At 45.3% G+C, this 19613-nt stretch overlaps 1 protein-coding gene across 1 annotated transcript; it reads left to right on the top strand.

Annotated features, from left to right (window-relative positions):
- Positions 1-920: 920 nt before the first annotated feature.
- Positions 921-4769, top strand: LOC112183851 (F-box protein CPR1). The gene is made up of 2 exons (XM_024322170.2): positions 921-2133; positions 4496-4769. Exon 1 carries the CDS (start codon positions 935-937, stop codon positions 2090-2092), a length of 1158 nt encoding a protein of 385 aa, XP_024177938.1. The 5' UTR covers positions 921-934; the 3' UTR covers positions 2093-2133; positions 4496-4769.
- The last annotated feature ends 14844 nt before the right edge of the window (positions 4770-19613 follow it).

Below are 19613 nucleotides of genomic sequence, written 5' to 3'. Positions count from 1 at the left end.
ATGGTACTATATCTAGAAGACAAAGAGCTAAGCTATTCGGTTAATATAAATTATACTAACATCATATCTATATATACAATGCAAATGTTATTGTTGAAATGAGGAGAACATGAAAGTTTTATTCTCACTTACTTTGTTTTTGTGTTTTTGTAGATTACCATAATAATCATTTGAATTTGACGCATTTACTAAATTTTTGCTTCCCTTTGTAGTAGAGATGAGTTGCTAATTACTTATATATAGTGCCCGTGGCCTCTTCATGGTGTTTCAAAGCAAAAAGTTTTACTTGTCAGTCAATAGCTTCCCCAGCAGGGGGCGGATCCAGCCACAGGCTGGGTAGGGCTCAAGCCCCACCGGACTTTTTGTGCAGGAAAAAAATATTAGGTATATAGTCTTGGTTTTTTTTTTTTTTTTTGGGAACTACTCCGTTCCTTCCAAATCCACAAGATCCATTTTCCTTGAAGCTGGGGTCTATATCTGCAAATGTTGATCAATCTAGAACATCTGAAGCTGGAAGATCTTTGAGTCTCAATGCAGCCATAGCTGGTGCACAAGCAGCTGCTAAACAGTTCTCCAAAAAAGCTCAAACTTTCCCAACTACCTCCGTAAATGATGCAGCCAAATCTGTGACAGTTCCAATCAAGAGTGAATCTTTTGAACGGGGTAGAGCAATAACCGGTAATTTCAGTGAGAGAAATGACCGGTAAGAAGTCCAAGCCCCACCGAACTTGGAATCCTGGATCTGCCCCTGTTCCCCAGTCAGTCGGAATTGAGGATCATTATATTTTCAATAATATTACAAAAAGAGATAATAAAAGGATAAAGGAACAAGTTGTATAAAAGGGACGACGTCGTTTCCATGTTTGTTTCTCACTTATACTCCCGCTCAGTGCTTATGCGCCCTCATCGCTTACGTTTTCCTTGTCACCGTGCAATGGCGGTAGCAGAAGATCTACCCGAAGATATTATAGTTAACATCCTTACTTGGTTGCCTGTGAAGTCCTTAATCCGATTCACCTCCGTTTCGAAACGCCTGCATTCCATTATATTGTCCGATCCCAAATTCGCCCAATCCCAATTGAAAGCAGCTCGTCAGCAGAAAACCCTCAGCCGCAGACTCCTCGTCTCCACCGACGCCCCTCAACTCGAATCCATACCCTTGGATCATACGCCGTCGTTTGGAGAGCCTTCGTCCGTTAGAAAGCTCAGTTTCCCTTTCCAGCCACAGTGGTCTGGTATGTCAAGTTATGTCAAGTTACTAGGCTCCTGCAATGGTCTGGTATTTGTAGCTGTTGATGAGACATTGTTTTATATCTGGAACCCATCCATTGGATTCTCCCAGCAATTACCTGACCCAGGTTTTTCCTTTAATGAAAATGTGCTGGCCTATTATGGTGTTGGCTATTTGTCTGCTACTGATGACTACAAAGTTTTAGTAGCCTCCTATCGCATTCGTGACGGGGAGTCACAGGTCCAGGTGTTCTCATTGAGAACTCATCTTTGGGAGAGGATTGAACCTCCTGGAGGCTCCGAAATTGAACTCGATCTTCAGGGGATTCTTTCGAATGAGGCACTTCATTGGACAAACTACTCCATCGTCGAGGATGAAATTGTTTCTTTTGACTTGGCAGTGCAGGAGTTCCGGAGAATGCGACTGCCTAATTTCGACCATGATGGTAGGAGTTTCAGCTATCTTGGGGTCTGTGGAGGCTGCCTGTGCGCGTCGCGTTATCTGGAGGGTGCTTGTGACTCTATTGATTTCTGGGTCATGAAAGAATATGACGTGAGTGACTCGTGGACTATGCTCTTTAGCTTAAAGCTCTCCGATCCACCTGAGTTAAACTCGTGTTCCACAGAATTCTTGGTTGTGGAAAGTAGTACAGTTGCCGCGAATTGGACTGCCAAGGGGTTCGAGTTGATAAGGATTGACCATAAAGAAGATGAGAAGCTTGGGAAGTATATGCTTAAGGGGAGTCAGATTTGTATGATTGAGTATGAAGAGAGTCTACTTTGGATTAGTAGTTATTATCCAGAACAAGAGAAAGAGCAGGTCAAGATACTCGAAACCCATCAGAAGGCCTCACAAAGCTGAAATGAAAGGACTGTTTGCTCTTTGTATTTTAATGATGGATGGTTAGTCACTTACTCCTCATGTTGACTCTGGTTCTGCATTTGAAAACTGTTTGTTTATTTTCTCCTTCTCTTAAACCATGCATTTGGAAGTCAAAAGTGGTTGTGAACCGGTTGAGTTCCTTGTACCCTTCTCTTATGCCATGCATGCTTAATGCTTGATTGGCTTTGCGTGGCCAGTTTCTTCATCGGAATTTTTTCTTATCAGTATCTAAACAGTCAATCAGTGGATTAATTTGAGGTATTGGTTTATGTATGGTTCTTAGAGATGAGAGACTGAGCTCTTTAATAGATCTATTTACGATTGTTAGTTGAAACTTAGAAGGCATAAAAGGTGCTATTATTTATTTTGGTCAGCATGGGATTGGTGTTCCCATTTCTCTTAGAGTATTGAAAATATGTACATCTGTTTGTTATATTGAAGGGGTTGCAATTAACTTTTTTGTTTGCGTTTTATTTTCCTTGGTTATGATCCTTCTACTGTTTTTATACAGCATTAGAATGCCAGGAAATCATTTTCTAGAGTTTCATTTTGTCACTTCAAGTGGTCAAAACTCCAGATAGACTCTGCTTTGTACCAAAGGCTGATTGAAGGCAATTTATGTAGTATTTCAAAATGCTGTAAACCAAATAGAGGAGCACCAGTCTAGAGTAATATCAACGATTTTGCAAAGCTGTTTGAGGCTATATCAATACAGAGAGAAACTGAATGAATAATTGGAGTGAATTACTAAATTCTTCATTTCTTATTTGTGTACTTTTGATGTTCTTGGAACTGAAACAGGACTTGTGATTCTGAATTAGGATTTCATATTCTGCATTGCAGTATATTGAATCAGTATTAAACAGAGCATGTCAATTCTGAATCAATATTTTAGTTTTTGCATTGAAGTATGGGCATTTTAATCTCCATAAAAAAATGGTTGTATAGGTTCACTAATACACATCAAATCTGATTTGCTACTGTTAGCTACTCGAGTTCTTGATGTTCTGAGGCAAGAAAAAATTATGTCTATGGTGACAGGGAAGGTTAAATTTGTTGCGAAGTTATATTTCAACTTTTTTACTTGCTGTGATGCTCTGTTATATTTCAACATCAGAGACGGTGACTCTAAAAGTGCTTTTGGTAATTGGAACTTCAGTGATGAATCAAACTTTTTTTTTTAATATTTTTTTTAAGAGATTGGGTCTTAGATCTAAAGTTGGAGACTGGGCTTAGTGTTTAAGTGTTGATTCAGAGTTAATGGGGTTATCTGAACCAGGGGGAGGGAGAGAGAGCAAAAGTACCCTCTGAAAAATGAATAATTGCATAAGGTTAACGGTGTCATTGACGCCATGTGAGAGAGAGAGCGAGAGAGAGAGAGAGAGAGAGTTCTGAATCAATATTTCATTTTCTGCATTGAAGTATGTGGCCATTTTACTCTCCATATAAATGTAGTTGTATAGGTACAATAATACAAAGCAAATCTGATTTGCTACTGTTAGCTACTCGCGAGAGAGAGAGAGAGAGAGAGAGAGAGAGAGAGAGAGAGAGAGCTGAATCAATATTTCATTTTCTGCATTGAAGTATGTGGCCATTTTACTCTCCATATAAATGTAGTTGTATAGGTACAATAATACATATCAAATCTGATTTGCTACTGGTAACTACTCGAGATTGAGATGTTTTGAGGCAAGAAGAAATTGTCCTTGGTGACAGAGAAGGGCCAATTTTGCGAACTTATATTTCAACTTTTTTACTTCCTCTTTTATGCATCCAAGTGCTGGTTATTAACTCACCGTTGTCACTCTGCTCCTATGCCTTTAAAGGTTATATATTTGTATAGTTTCTGCTTTGGGCTTGACTTATTGTTTTGGAACATGCATGACCAGTTTGTTCTTGGAAGGTTTTCTAAACTTAGGGTTTTGAGGGTGTGATTTGAGGCTTTGATGAGCTAACTTGCTAGAGCTTAGATAGTTCATATATGTAAGATGGTATAGGCCATTTGGAAAAGATAAAATTTAATTTTAACCTCTCCAAATGTAGTTGGTAGTAGAAGTATATGTCTTAACAAGCAAAAAATAGTTTTTGTTTCGTGATCCTGAAGAGAGTTTCCATTTTTGCTTTCTTCATTTTTTCTTCTTGATTTTGGTTCTCCCTGTGATCTTAATGTAAGGGAATATGTGTTACCATATTATAGTCAACTTGCAACGTAGTTAATACAATTAAATTCTGTAATATTTGTTAGTTTGTATTATATCTCTCAGTTGCGCTGCTTCTAAAGCAGAATAAAGGTGTGATTATCTTCCGTGATGATCATTGATGCATTTCTTTTCATGGATTTTTTGACAGATGATTGAAGGTGTTGTTTCATTGATTTTGTAGGGGATTTCAAATGCAAGATTGCAAGAGCAAGCTTAATGTGTCCTCAGTGGTGATGAAGATCCTCATAATTTCACCACTTCAAGCTACCTCTATGTATTTATGTACTGTAACTCTGTTAGGTTTACTTCATATGTTTTGTTTTCTTGCAGCATTAGCATAATTAGTAGGATGCAGGGAGACTCATAAAGAGAACTGCAAAATGCAATCTATTTGGAATCAATCTGAGATAGTGACCGGCTAACTTGAACCGGTCATTCTTTGCCCAGTGGTAGAATTACTTTTTCTTTTTGTCGATCAGTAGAATGATTTTGGTAGATAAAATACATATTGGTGGAATTCAGTCTAGTGACTCTAGTCGGTTAATATATGGTACTGTATTTGGAAGACAAAGAGCTAAGTTAGTCGGTTAATATAAGTAATACTTGCTCCACACATGTTTTGTCCGTGCAATAAACGGTTATTGCATAGAGAAGCTAGTAGGAGAGAAAAATGGGTTATGGGTTTTTTTTTTTTTGAATGAATATCATCTCGATATATTAATATACCAGAAAAGGTCATTATATATCTTCTCTCTACCGACATGGGGTGGATAAAGGGTTTGTGGCAGCACCATAGTGATGCATAGATTAGGTTTAATCATTTGACAGTTCCATACTCACTTATAAAAGGGAGTCTAGTCTATAGACTATGAAATACTACATAGTAAATAGGTAAAGTAAACGAGACTCAATGACGTTCACTAAAAAAATCAAGAAGCATAGCTCCCTAACAAAGTATGAATTATTGTAATAAAAAATGACTAAACTAAAAATGCAGCCCAAACTATGACCCAATGGAAAACCCCCGACAAAGGTTAGAGCCTAAGAAGACCAGCTCGGCCCAACCCCAACATCATCCCCTACAACATGGACACCCGAGCACTAGCCACGACTTGTCACTACCATTCCAGGACTGCCGCCTTCCAACGCCTTCATGGTCCAAGCAATAGGCCACGTTACCAGGCCCTAACCCATTCAGATTTGGGTTAACAAACCCCGCTAACACTCAGATTCCAACGTCGCCTTTCTTGGAACTTGTGTCGCAAACACCAACATTGTCAACAAGGATTGGAAAGAGCTAGACGACGGCTGATCAGTGTCACTCTCCCTTTTGTCCAGATCCCAAGAGCAATGAGGACCACCACCCGTCCGGCAACACCACAACATTAGAGCGGCAGAGGCCGGTACTGGCGCTGGCCGCTGCCAGACATGCGTATCTTGAAGCGTGTGGAGAAAGTGGCTATGCACGGCTAGATAGAGAGACTCTTAGGGCTTATGATTTTTTGTTCTGGTTTTTAGTTTTTATAAATGCTATAATTGTTCTTATGATTTAATTAATTCTCAAAGTTTTTTAATATTTCAGAGATATTTGTGTCAAAATTTTTGATTTTGGCTAACAAACCCTCATCTCTTAATAATAGTATAGATGAGCATTTCAAAAATAATAGCTTGCATTGGGTTACTGGGTCAGACACTGTTTTCATTGTATTTTTATGTTTATTTCCACTCATTGGGTTTGGGTCACTAGTGAAACTGACTTAGATCACTCAGAGTATATTTGATATCTTGAATATTTTTCTCAACTTTATAAATTATTTTCTGGACTATTAGATAATATCCCAATAATCGGGAGTTTCTCTTTTGAGTCTAGCTCTATATTCTTTTAATTTTCTCAATGTTTCTCTTTCTTCTTCTAATTCTTTCTTAGTTCTACTGCAAATAGCAAGTAAATCTAATCTGGAAATGATTGAAATTCTAAATGGTAAAAATTAGTTGTTTACCTTCGAATATAAAGGATGAATTTTAATTGCAATAAGTATTACCCCAATTCCCACTTCCAAGAGGCCACAGGGGGAACACCCTCATATGCGTGGAGAAGCATTGTGACAGGACTGGAGGTGCTGAAGGAGGGGTTGCGTTTTCAAGTGGGTAATGTTGAGAATATATATGTCAAATGTCCGGAATGACACGTGGATTCCGAGGCCATGCTTTTTTTTTTTTTTTTGATGACAAAATAACCTTACAACGAAAAAAAAAACCACGAGAGACACCCCTTCCCAGCTGATTCAAATGGAACGCTGGGCACACCGAAAGGGGTAGGTAGTAGAACCAAACTTTAGGACACTGAAAGTTATAAGCTAAGGATGCTAAATGATCGGCTACAAAATTGGCCTCTCTAAACGTATGTCTAAAAATAATATCGTAAAACTGAAGTGCCAATTCTTTAATGTCTCTGATTAAAGTCTTCATACTCCAAGGAATTGTTGCAGAACCCTTAATGCAATCACTGAGGAGCTTGGAATCTCCTTCCACTATGATTTTAGTTAGGCCCTGTAGATAAGCTGTATGCAAACCTTCTCTTAAAGCAGTAGCTTCTGCAACCAAAGTACTTGTAGAGCCCAAAACCCTGCAAGCAGCAACTAATGGATTTCCATCAGAATTTCTGATAATAAAACCAATAGAAGCTTTGCCATTCTTAACAGAACCATCAAAGTTCATTTTAACAAACTGATTATCCGGAGGAATCCATTTAATATGTCTATGCAACATACGTTGATGGATGTGAGTTGTACGATTGACCTGTTGATAAATAGTACCCATATTGAAAGCTTCATACCAACTAGCAGTAGGATTAGTACATCTTTGTTGAAAAACAACCTTATTTCTAGCATTCCAAATGGACCATAATATAAGTAAAGCATTACTTAATATCTCCTTACTCTGTTTATTCTTCTTACTCAGATAATCTAACCAAGAAATTATAGAACCATTCCAATTACTAGGCTTACAATGATGAGAATAAGACCAAACCTACCTAGCAAAGTTGTAGCTTTTAAACAAATGATCTGCAATTCAACTTCAATATTACAAAGAGGACAGATGTGAGATATATTACGGTTATAAATTGCAAGTTTATCTCTTGTACGAAGCCTATTCCTAATAAAGATCCAAGCAAAATTTTTAATTTTAGGTGGAATATTTAGCTTCCTAACTTTATTCTATTGAAGGAAGGGATCCCAACTGATTTTGTAATTATCTTGTATTGAGTAGATAATCTTTTGTAATCTTCTGTAGTTATTATCTTTGTTTTGCTTACCTAGAATAACTTCTAGATGTGAGGATATCAGAATAACAATAGTTGTATATATATGCCTTGTAATCTTGTTTGAGTCATATACAGAAGTATTCAACACCACAATTCTGTTTATGGTATCAGAGCACCGCTCTTGAGACCTTAGAACATAATACAACCATTACCTCATGGCCGGTGACGAAGATCGTTCGATCATCAAACAAGACAAGGGTTCGAACACTTCCAGGACCGCAGAACCATGGGAGAATTCCAATCACTCGCTCTTTCTCCATCATTCGGATCAACCAGGGGCAGTTCTTGTCTCACAACCATTGATGGAAGATAACTACACAATGTGGGCACAATCAATGAACATGGCGCTCACTATCAAGAACAAGAAGGGTTTTATTGATGGAACCCTGAAACGATCGGCACACAACGCCGATGAACAAAACCAATGGGATCGATGTAACTCTCTAGTCAAAACTTGGCTTCTGGCAGCCATGTCAAAGGAGAATCAAAGTAGCGTTGTTCACCGCAAGGATGCTCGAGGTGTGTGGCTAGAATTGCAAGAGAGATTCTCTCAAACTAATACAGTTTTGTTGTTCAATATAGAGAATGCTATACATGGATGTGAACAAGGATCAAGCTCAATCAATTCCTTTTACACAAAACTCAAAGGTCTTTGGGATGAAAAGGACGCTCTTTGTTCCTTTCCTCCTTGTACCTGTGAGGCTGCAACGGAGGTTAAGACTTTCATTGAAACTCAAAAGACCATGAAATTTCTTATGGGGCTAAATGAGAGTTTCGCTCAAACCCGAAGCACCATAATAGGAATGGATCCTCTTCCCAATCTCAACAAAGCTTATGCAATGGTGTTACGCCAAGAAAAGCAAGCTGAAACTGCGGCTAACAAATCCACACTTCCATCATAATCTTCTACCTTTGCAGTCAAGCGAGTGAACAGAGCCTACAATCCTAAAGAAGGAGAGAACCGCAACTTCAATCCTAGTGCGAGAACATCAATTTTTGTGAGAAGTGTGGGATGGATAATCACACTGCGCGGTATTGCAGGGCACATTTGAAGTGCACATACTGCGAGGGCAAAGGGCACACCTATGCATACTGTCGCAGAAGGAAGAATGATAATGTTGCTGCTGAAGGTGGACAAATTCGATCCAAGGCAAATCATGTTGAGGCACAGAAGGATGACAAGGAAGCTGCTTCTGTCAATTTTCCATTCACAAAAGAGGAGTGTCAACGTCTCCTCAACCAACTCATAACTCAAACAAAACTTGCATCTGCTAATTTGGTTGGTAACATCTTGTTAATGCTAAAAGTCCGGCGGTAGCCGATCTTTTGTTTAACAAGGGTTCGGTGGGCGGACCGCTACTCCGAGGATTGATGTATAGCCTTCGCTAGCTGTCACACGAGAAACTGGGTGTCAGAGGGAGACCGCGTTGGGCAGTCTTCACTTCTCCGATGCCTAAGTTAGTCAATGCATATGGGCGGCACAGCAATAGGTGAGTAGTAAATGCGTAATTAATGAGGAGAGAGGAGATAACCTTTTATAGGCAAGAAGAAGATTGGTCTTCTTCTTGTTTTCGATGTGGGACTGATGTGCCTCGATTCCCAGCGTCTTAAGCTTCTGATGCTATCTTGAAGCAGCGCGTGGCGGCGCGTCAGCAGTGATCTGGGGGCGATCCGGGGCTCAGGCGGTAGCCCGCTTGGCAGTGTTTCCATAGGTCACTCCTTTGGCGGGAGTCTGTACCTCTGGCGGTATAATAAGCGTGGCTCATTATAGCTAATTATGCTTGCAAATGCACATGTAGGTACAAGTCCCCCAAGTCCCCAGTCAAGGAGGGCAATCTTGGTTGGGGAGTTGATCGGCGGTGTGAAGCGTTACCTCCGCTAGACTTGCAAAAGCATAATTAGCGTCAGTGCGTTGTCGACCATGGATTTACTGAACGAACACTTTATACCCTTTCGGGTGGGCCCCTGCTAGGCCCGCCAGGGAGTCTCCCACTCCCTAGCCAAGACGGTCCTCCGGATAGTCGGCAAATTGTTTGTTGAGGGGGAGCTGCACGGAGCAGAGGGTGTTGGGTAGCAAGCCCAATCTTTAGTACCCAAGTGACGGGGGTCAACGTACCTGATCAGGGTCGTCGTAGACTGTTGACAAGTCCCCGTGTCCCTTAGGGATGATCTGACTGTAACGCGGCGTGGCGGTAGTTATCAGAGTGAGGCGTAGCCTCCGGATTCGCCGCTGGCGGATATCCCCCTGCTGGTTGTAGCAGGAAACAGCGTCGCATAGACGTGCCTGGCGGTATTTTATTGAGCGGTGTTACCCTCAGCAAAGTACGCAGTTTGCAAGATGGAAAGGGAGCTCTACTGGCGGTGTTGCGCGTAGCAGAGGCTGCCTTTCTTGCAAGTTGACGAGTGGAAGTTCCGCTAGCAGAGACTTCGTCGCTTGGAAGGTGACAAGTGAGAAGTTTCGCTAGCGGGGTTTCGCTCAGCGGGTACTTCGTCACTTGGAAGGTGATAAGTGAGAAGTTCCGCTAGCGGGGTTTCGCTCAGCAGAGACTTCGTCACTTGGAAGGTGACAAGTGAGAAGTTCCGCTAGCGGGGTTTCGCTCAGCGGAGACTTCCGACGATTGGCGATTTCTTCCCCAGCGGTTACTTCCATTAGACGCTTCGTCTGATGGTGGTCGACACATGGGTAACCTATAGAGGGTTAGCGTGTGGAGGCGTGTCTCCTCAGCCTAGCCGTCTCCTTGCCATTAATGTGAGTAATGATGGATTTTGGAACCGAGGCGACGCCTCGATTAATCCAGAGAGTAAGTGGAGTCGTGGGACACGTGTACGGCTAGTACGTGATGTCGTTTTTCAGTGGACGACCTAGAATTGTTTGACGTTGACATAAAGGGGGGGGGGGAACTTAGCGAGATTTAACACTTTGCTGAAGCTTCAAACTGTACTCGTCGTCTTCAAGCTCTGTTCGTCTGAGATTCGAGAAGAAAACTGCTGCGATTTCGTGGAGTTATCACACCTGGAAGGACGACGATTTCCTACGTCGAAGACAGGTGTTCACGATCTCACCCGAGACTTCATCTTTGAGGTTGGTATCCTGAACCTCATCCCTGTTTCATTGGATCTTTGCTATGGCCAGTTTCTGGGTTTTGGGTCTTTTTTTGTGTGATTTGTTCTTCCCCGATGTGTTCTGAGGGTGTAAAGTGAGTCTTGGGGCTGGGTTATGGTGTTTGACAGAGTTAGGGCTTAGGGATTTACTAGATGGCCGAATCTGGGTTGAGTATGTGTTTGTTCTTGTTTTGGCATTTTCTGGGTGACTGTTCTTGACTTTCTTGGGTATAACTAATATAGGGATAGGTTAGATCTTGTGTGAGCTGACTGATTTGGGTTTTAGGGTTTGGGATGGCCAACGTTGTAGAGATTTCAAGCAGTGAGGACTCCGGGTCTGAAGTGTCGTTCAGCGCGGCGGATAGAATTTTTATTGACTCGTTGCGTCCGTCTGCCCGTGCAGGAACCTCACTGCCAGAATCGCTAGAGGTTGAGCCGCTACAAACCATACCTTGGGAAGTAGCTATGGGTCGTGCTTCACGTCCAGAGAGTTCTAGGGCATGGGAGGCTGCCGCTGCCCAAAAGATGCGTGATGAGCGGTTAGCAAGTAATAGTGCTGCCAGTGGTTCTGCTGAAGGGGGAGGATGCTGAGTCAGCATGGGTCCTCCAGGATGGCACCCCTGTTGATGAGGCGGGAGGGCGGATGACTGTTGTCGCCGTCAATTGGATGAAGCGGATGTTCCGGTTGCCAGGCGTGGTGAAGCTGCGTCCACCGACGGTGGACGAGAAGGCCTATATTCTTCTAGCGGGGTTTGTCGCCGTGCACGAGGCGATATTCCACCAGGGAGTGACATTCCCGCTGGTGCCAAACCTTCAAATCTTGGTGTGCGAGTTTGGCCTTGCTTTTGGGTAAATCTGCCCCAACATGTGGCTGTTGATGCTGGCGCTGAACTCGCTATGGCGGTTGTCCGGTTGCGAGGGACCAACTGTGGCGGAGGTGCTGCACTTCTACGAACTGGTGTATGTGAAGCGCCAAGGTTGCAGAGGGCAAGTAAATTTGAGTCACCGCTAGGGAGCGCCCAAGCTGATCGAGAACCTGAGAGATTCCATGTCTTACTGGCGGGGTACCTTTTGTGTTGCCACGACGGGGTGGGAATACCAAGCGGGGTCTAATGAGGGGGAGCCGACATTTAGGATTAAGTCGGAGTTTCAGCTTATCCGAGGTTGTTTGTCGGTCTCCGCTGAGCACGACTGGCGGTTTTATATATATATATATATATATATATATATATATAGCCTTGTACTCTGTATTGACAATTACTTTTTTGTGCAGCGGGGTTGCGCTATAACCTGACTCGCAAAGAAGAGTGTCGCGTGGCACATATCAGAGGTTGCTAGCAGAATCAAAACTTGCTGGATTTTCGCCTCCTTACTGGCTGGGAGTTGTTGGTCGATCAACAACTGACTCGTGTCGTTGGTAAGCAATCTCTACCACACCGTACCTTTGATCAGATTATCCCAGGCTGATTGGTTTGCTGTTTTTTGTAGAAACTCCGCCAGGTAACAAAGCGAGCCGCGACGCCTTTGCCAAAGCCATGGACCGTGCCAAGATCGACAATTTTTTGGAGACCATGTACGCTTCCTAGCTGGCGGCTTAGCAGACGGTTGTGAACCCAGAAACGCTGGCTCTAAGCCCGTCCGAGGTTCCTGTGGTGCTACCCATGCCGCACCACTCCCATCTTGGTGGTGAAGGCCTGCCTGTCGTTCAGGCGGGGATTGGTGCGGTTAGTGAGGCGGTGCCGCTGAAAGAGAGGGCGCCTGCCACCCGGCGCGGGGTACACAAGGAGAAAACAGTGCGGCTGGAGGAGACCTTCACCATTGCGGGGTTGGAGCAGCCGTTGAGGGGATCGAGGCCTGCTCCCGCTAGAAGCACAAGGGTGCTTCAGCGAAAACGCCGTCAAAATGACTCTGCCGGGGAAGATGAGGATGACGTGGAGATCACTGGGGCCCGCCAGCCGAAGAGGGCACGACATGCTCCGCCCAAGGCTTCTGCTGACGTGGCGAGAGAGGTGCCCGCGAGCGACCTAGACTCCTTTGCCGCATACGCCGAGTTCTTAAATGACGGTGAGCGAGAGTTTCTTTACCACCTCTACAAGCGGCTTGGGTTCGGCGGCCTGGAGGGGATTGTACGCTCAACCGCCGTTGACCAATCGCCCTTCAGCATGACGTTTGGGCATCTCTCGGTTGGACTGCATGAGATGTTTCTAGCGGCGTCGAAACAGCCTCGGGTCGAGCGGGAGCTCAGGGAGGAGGTGACCGGTCTTCAGAGGGAGCTGGGGGAGGCCCAGGACAGGTTGGCGGACGTGGAGCGGCCCCCGACAAAGGCCGACTGTGATGCAGCGGATGCCCGTGGCAAGTTGGCCGTCGCCATTGAGCGGGACCTGGAGCGGAACAATCAAGTCTCCAAGCTGGAGCAAGATATGTCCCTGCTGCGAGATCGGGTGGCCGCCAAGGATAAGAAGGTTGAGATCCTTCAGCGGGAGTCTGCTGCCAGACTGGCCGAGGTTAAACGGTTGGAGGGTGAAGTCGCTCGCCTGGGGGCTGAGGGAAGTCGTGCTACGGCTGCAGCTGTGGAGTCATTCAAGTAGTCGGCGGAATATAAGAAGGCGCTGACTGAGGTGGCGAAGGCTGGTGCCCTTGCCAATGTGGAGATGCTGAAGCAGAAAGGCGCCATTGACTAGGTGAAGGCGTCCATGCCGGTCATGCCGCCAGCTAAGGATGCTCCGCCGGCAAAGGGTACTGCCCCCGCTCAGGTTGATGGTGCCTGCTCAGGTAGTGGGGAAAGTGGCGCACACCTAGCGGATGACTCCAAGCAGACTCCTACCCAGTCGGAGGTGTCCCGTGCTGGGTTCTTGGTGGCCCATACCCGGGCGGATGGTACAATAGAGACTCTAAGTCCCACTGCCCGCGGGTCTGACCAAACAAGCCGCCTACATCCGCCGCCGCATGCCGAAGGTGGAGATGCTGAGGGCAGCTGAGCCAACCCAGCCAACCCTTGAAAGATGAAGTTCTTTTTTTTTTTTTTGTAGCCACTGAGGCGTAATTGTTTGATGTAATGAACTCTTTTGGGTGGGGAGTCCCAGCCCTATATATATGAAATTTCAGAATTTGGTGTTTGTCATGATGTCTGTACCGCTAGAGTTTTGACTAAGTTTTGCTTTTGCCAATAAATGAAACATTAAAGGAATTAAGATTGGTCCAAGTGCACAATGCAGCGGACATGGTCCGCTGACTAGCGTTGCCAGTTGCCCCTAGTGCTAGACTTGGTAACAATGGTTTGAATAATTCCTCGTTTCATTGATAGCTGACTGATCAGCGTTTACAAAAGCGGGGTCGTACCCGTTGGGTAGCTTCCCTTTGCTAAATATTGAACAAAAATTTAGCTAAGTCAAGATGCTCTTGGGTAGCGGCATGACTATTTGTAGTAATATCGAAGGTGTTCGGTATTCCAAGGGTAGGTCGTTGTGACGCCATCCTTGTCCATTAAGTAGAAGGTGCCTGGGCTAACAACTTCTACAATTTTGTATGGACCTTCCCAAGTTGGGCGGAGTTTTGTTGGCGGTGGAATGACTTCCTTCATTACCCAGTCCCCCAGTTGGAGGTTGCGGGCTTTGACCCTGGCGTTGTATAAGCGCGATACCCGCTGCTTGTTTTGCAGATTGTGCAAAGGGGCCTTGTGTCATTTTTCCTCTAGGAGGTCCTTGTCAAGGTTGACGTCGTCGCTGTTGGTCTCCGAGCAGTAGCCTTCGACCCTAGCGGTTGGTTGAGTTACCTCGATAGGCAGAACGACCTCAGTTCTGAACATCATACAAAAGGGAGTTTCACCAGTGGCGGAAGTTGGGGTCTTTCTGATGGCCCATAGAACTTCCAGGACTTTCTCCGCCCACAAACCCTTGGCTTTTTCGAGTTTCTTTTTTAGCAACTTCTTGAGTATCTTGTTTGCTGCTTCAACCTAGCTAAGAGGATGGTTACTATGATTTTGAGGTTTGCCACATGTCCGCTGGCCTTTACGCTCTTGACTAACATGTCGTCAACGTAGACCTCGATTATCTTGCCCAGATGTTCCGCGAACATGGTATCCATCAGTCGTTGATTGGTTGCGCCTGCGTTCTTCAGACCGAAAGGCATAACATTGTAGCAATATAGGCCTTTGTCGGTGGTGAAGGTGGTGCATTCCTAGTCGCTGGGATGCATCTTGATCTGATTATAGCCGGAGAAAGCGTCCATCATGCTAAGGAGCTCATGTCCGGCGGTTGCATCAACCAGTTGATCAATGCAGGGTAGTGGAAAACTATCCTTTGGGCATGCTTTTTTAAGATTTTTGAAGTCGGCACACATCCGCCACTTGCCGCTAGGGTTTTTTACCATAACCAGGTTGGAAATCCACTGGGGATAGATGACTTGGCGGATGAACCCAATGCCCTAGAGCTTGGCAACTTCTTCTCCTATTGCACGGTATTTCTCTTCGTCGAAGGCCCTCCGCTTCTGTTTGATAGGATAGAAGGATGGTTTGATGCTCAACTTGTGTGTGATGATTTCAGGGGAGATACCTGGCATGTCTGCATATGACCAGGCAAAGACCGCAGAGTTGTCACGTAGGAACTGAGTGAGTTCCGCCGCCACCTCTGGGTCTAATTGAGCGCCTATGCGGACTGTCCGCTTAGGGTGCTAGTCAGAGATGCTGACGACCTTTAATGACATTTTTGGATTGACCGGTTCCTTCTTTACATACTTCTTCTCGTCATCCCTAGGATCCTCAAAGATATTTGGTGGCGGTACCCGACTGCCCACCGCTAGAGTCTCATGGCGGCGGGTTGACCGTGCTATAGTAGTTGAATAACATTCTCGTGCCAACTGCTGACTTCCCTTGACACAGCCTGTGCAGTTGGGTGTGGGGAACTTCATGAGCAGCATGTATCCGGCGATGATGCACTTGAGCTTGTTGAGTGCTGGCCGACCAATGATGGCATTATATGAGCTGAAACAATCGACAATTATGAACTCTGTTTGTATCTCCGCCATACATGGACTAGCGCCGATAACTAGCCGCATATAGTCAGAACCCAGCGGTTGCGTGACATCACCGGAGAAGCTAAGCAGTGGCTCATGATCTTGGAGTAGTTTTCTATTCCGCTTAAGGTCATTGTAACAGCCGCTGAATATGACATTGACAGCGGACCCGCTATCCACCAGGATTCTTCCCACTGACCATTTGCCGAGAATGGCGTCGATCAAGAATGGGTCGTCATGGGGCAGATGTACTCCACGTTCCTCCTCCTCTGAGAAGGTAATGGGCTCCCAACCAGACTTTGGGAGTTTGGCGGATCTTTCGTAGCGGATGTTGCAGACTTCCTTTGGGTGATTAGCTCGTACATAACGCTTTCTTGCCCTGTGAGACATGTTGGTGATTGGAGCGCCGTCGTCGATGGTGTTGATGCGGCCCAAGGGCTCAATGTCGGCTATCACAGGTGGCGGTTGGCGCACCTTGAACTGCTCCATCTTGCCATCACGGTACAAGGTCTCAATGGCCGTTTTGAGAGCGTTGCAGCAGTTGGTATTGTGACCGCTGTCCTCGTGGTATTTGCACCACCTGCCGGTGTTTCTTGGTTTGCCCTCTTTTGGGTATTTTCCTGGGGGCGGTGGTGGGATCTGATCCTTGCACTGATTGTATATTTCCTTATACGAGGCTGTGAGGACTGTAAATACTGCATACCGCTGAGAAGTCTCCGTTTGTTTGTTGCTGTTGTCCCCATGGGATGGGTGGTTTCCCTTGTACTGTTGGTCCTTCTGCCGCTTGTTCTGGTAATGGCCCTGTTGCCACTCCCTCTTCTTGTCAGTTGGCGGTGCGGCGGGAGTTTTGCTAGCGGTCGCCTGATGACTAGATGAGGGTTGTGTTGATTTTGTTGGTGTTGCTGGTGGCAGTAGGGTTTCTCCATATGTGATGAATTCTGCTTGGGCATGAATGACCGCCTCACTCATGAGGTGGTCGTACACCGCATTTGGATGATTATAGTTGAGGTGATAGAGGAATGGCCCCTTGAGGAGTCCCTGCCTGAAAGCCGCCGAAGCCATTGTTTTATCAAGATCGCGACATTGAGATGCTGCCGCCCGCCACCTTGTGACGAATGCCTTTAGTGTTTCTTCCGTACCCTGCTTGACGTTGAATAGCTGGCTTGTATTGTGGTGTCCGGCGGACAGTAGGATGAACCGAGAAAGAAAAGCGTGTGATAACGCCTGGAATGAGTCAATGGATCCCGGCGGGCACTCGAAGAACCAGTTCATTGCCTCATTGTCCAGCGTTTCGCTGAACATGTGGCACAGGGTGGGGTCATCAAATCCCTTGTTGTTGGTGACCTTCTTGAAGGTGTCCATATGGACGAAGGGATCAGTCATACCGCTGTAATGTGACATTTTTGGAGTCTTTACGTACGCCGGTTTGACAGCCTGCAGAATAGCAGCTTTGAATGGTCCTGGCCTGGATGCGAAAAGCAGATTTGAAATTGGCGCTGGGGCGCCTGATTCCTCCAGGGCTAACCTTTGTTCCAACTGTTGCATCTTTTCCAGTATTTGAGCGGTTGCATCGCCAGCGGGGCCTGGCCGGGCATTCCGCTGGACTGATCCTCGCTTGGGGGTAGGTGGGTTTCCCTCGGTTCTTGCCCTAGCCCTAGAGCGGTGGGTGTGCAGCGATGATTCTGCCTCCTGCTCCAACATTAGCTGGGGCACGGGGGGTGGTCCCATTCCCAATAGCTTTGGTGGGTTTAGCGGGACCTACATATGCACGACTGGTGCTGGTACCAATGCGCCGGTACTAGGCCGGCTGTGCCTGGTGCTTCGTGATTGTTCGCTCCGTGCCAGGTTGGCTGCTGCTTCCAGCGTTCTTTTTAGCTCCTCAAAACGTGACACCAGCGTGGCCACCTGCTTTTGGGCCTCGGCCTTCTCTTTGCGCTCTTGTTCGCGCTCTCTGTTTGCCTTGTGAAGATCCGCCAGTACCAGCTCATATAGAAAGGTGAGGTCTTGGCCTGGTGGGTGGCTGCTACCTGGGTTTGTCTCACCGCCGGGGTTTACCGGGGTGCTGAATATTGCGCAGTTGATGCTTACAGCAGGGTTGGTGGGTTGGGGAATGGCTGACTGGTCTGCCTGCTCTTCAGCGTTTCCCCCGCTATCATTAGTCATGGTGATTGTGGTGGGATGACCTTTTGTTCAAGGATTCCCACAGACGGCGCCAATGTTAATGCTAAAAGTCCGGCGGTAGCCGATCTTTGTTTAACACGGGTCCGATGGGCGAACCGCTACTTAGAGGATTGATGTATAGCCTTCACTAGCTGTCACACGAGAAACTGGGCATCAGAAGGAGACCGCGTTGGGCGGTCTTCACTTCTCCGATGCCTAAGTTAGTCAATGCATATGGGGACACAGCAATAGGTGAGTAGTAAATGTGTAATTAATGAGGAGAGAGGAGAGAACCTTTTATAGGCAAGAAGAAGATTGGTCTTCTTCTTGTTTTCAATGTGGGACTGATGTGCCTCGATTCCCAGCGTCTTGAACTTCTGATGCTATCTTGGCGCGGCGCATGGCGACGCATCAGCAGTGATCTAGGGGCAATCCGGGGCTCAGGCGGTAGCCCGCTTGGCAGTGTTTCCGTAGGTCACTCCTTTAGCGGGAGTCTGTACCTCTGGCGGTATAATGAGCGTGGCTCATTATAGCTAATTATGCTTGCAAATGCACATGTAGGTACACATCTCAAACTATGAGGAACTTTCAGGTAAAATATACCATCTTGCACAAAACAGTAAAGAGCCAATTTGGATCCTAGATAGTGGGGCTAGCGATCATATTGTTTGCAATCCTAGTTTTCTTACCTCATTTAAATCAGTACCTAATCGAAAAGTTAAACTCCCTGATGGAACCACAACGCATGTCACTCATATTGGCACCGTTGTTTTCTCTCCGCATTTTGTCTTCATAATGTTCTTTGTGTTCCGCTATTTTATCTTAAACTGATTTCAATGAGCAAGCTAGCATTCGACTCTTTCTATATTACCATTTTTCTCAGACACCTCTATTTCATACAGGACCTACGATCGGGGAGGATGATTGGGACTGGAACTGAGAAGGAGGGACTCTACAGCCTCAATCTGCAACGGGAAGGAACATGCAATGTGGTTCATGCGAGCTCGGATGCCTTGTGGCACCAACGACTTGGCCATCCTTTGAATAAAGTTTCATCATTATTTTCTTTTCTTACAAATAAAGCTTGTGATTCAAACTCTTGTTCTATTTGTCCTTTAGCCAAACTTACTAGGCAACCCTTTCCTTTGAGTGTCAATCGTAGTGCATCTTGTTTTGATTTAATTAATTCATGTTGATATTTGGGGTGGTTATCGTGTTCCAATTTATTCGGGTGCAAAGTTTTTTTGACAATTGTTGATGATCATTCATGTAGCACTTGGGTGTATTTGATGGCACAAAAATCAGAAGCACGCACTTTGCTCATCCATTTCATCCATTTAGCTGAAACTCAGTTTGGTAAAATTGTTAAGGTCGTCAGAATAATGGTCCCGAATTCAACATCCCTGATTTTTATTCTTCTAAGGGGATCATTCACCAAACTAGTTATGTCAACACACCTCAACAAAATGGTGTGGTTGAGCGCAAACATCGACATCTGTTAAACGTTGCTAGGGCTCTTCTTTTCCAAGCACATTTGCCAAAATCTTTTTGGGGGGATGCAATCCTCATTGCGACTTACTTGATCAATAGGACACCAACTCCAAAGTAAGACACCATTTGAAAAGCTTTTTAACAAGGAGCCTAATTATTCTCATTTAAAAGTTTTTGGCTGTAAATGTTTTGTGTCCACTCATCCTACACG

Source organism: Rosa chinensis, chromosome 2, assembly GCF_002994745.2.
Source record: "Rosa chinensis cultivar Old Blush chromosome 2, RchiOBHm-V2, whole genome shotgun sequence".
Lineage (NCBI taxonomy): Eukaryota > Viridiplantae > Streptophyta > Magnoliopsida > Rosales > Rosaceae > Rosa > Rosa chinensis.
Note: the sequence above shows the minus strand (reverse complement) of the source record. Positions and strands in the feature narration are given on the sequence as shown.

Excerpts from the sequence above, each read along its gene's own strand:
- LOC112183851 (XM_024322170.2), top strand. The coding sequence starts at position 935 with ATGGCGGTAGCAGAAGATCTACCCGAAGATATTATAGTTAACATCCTT.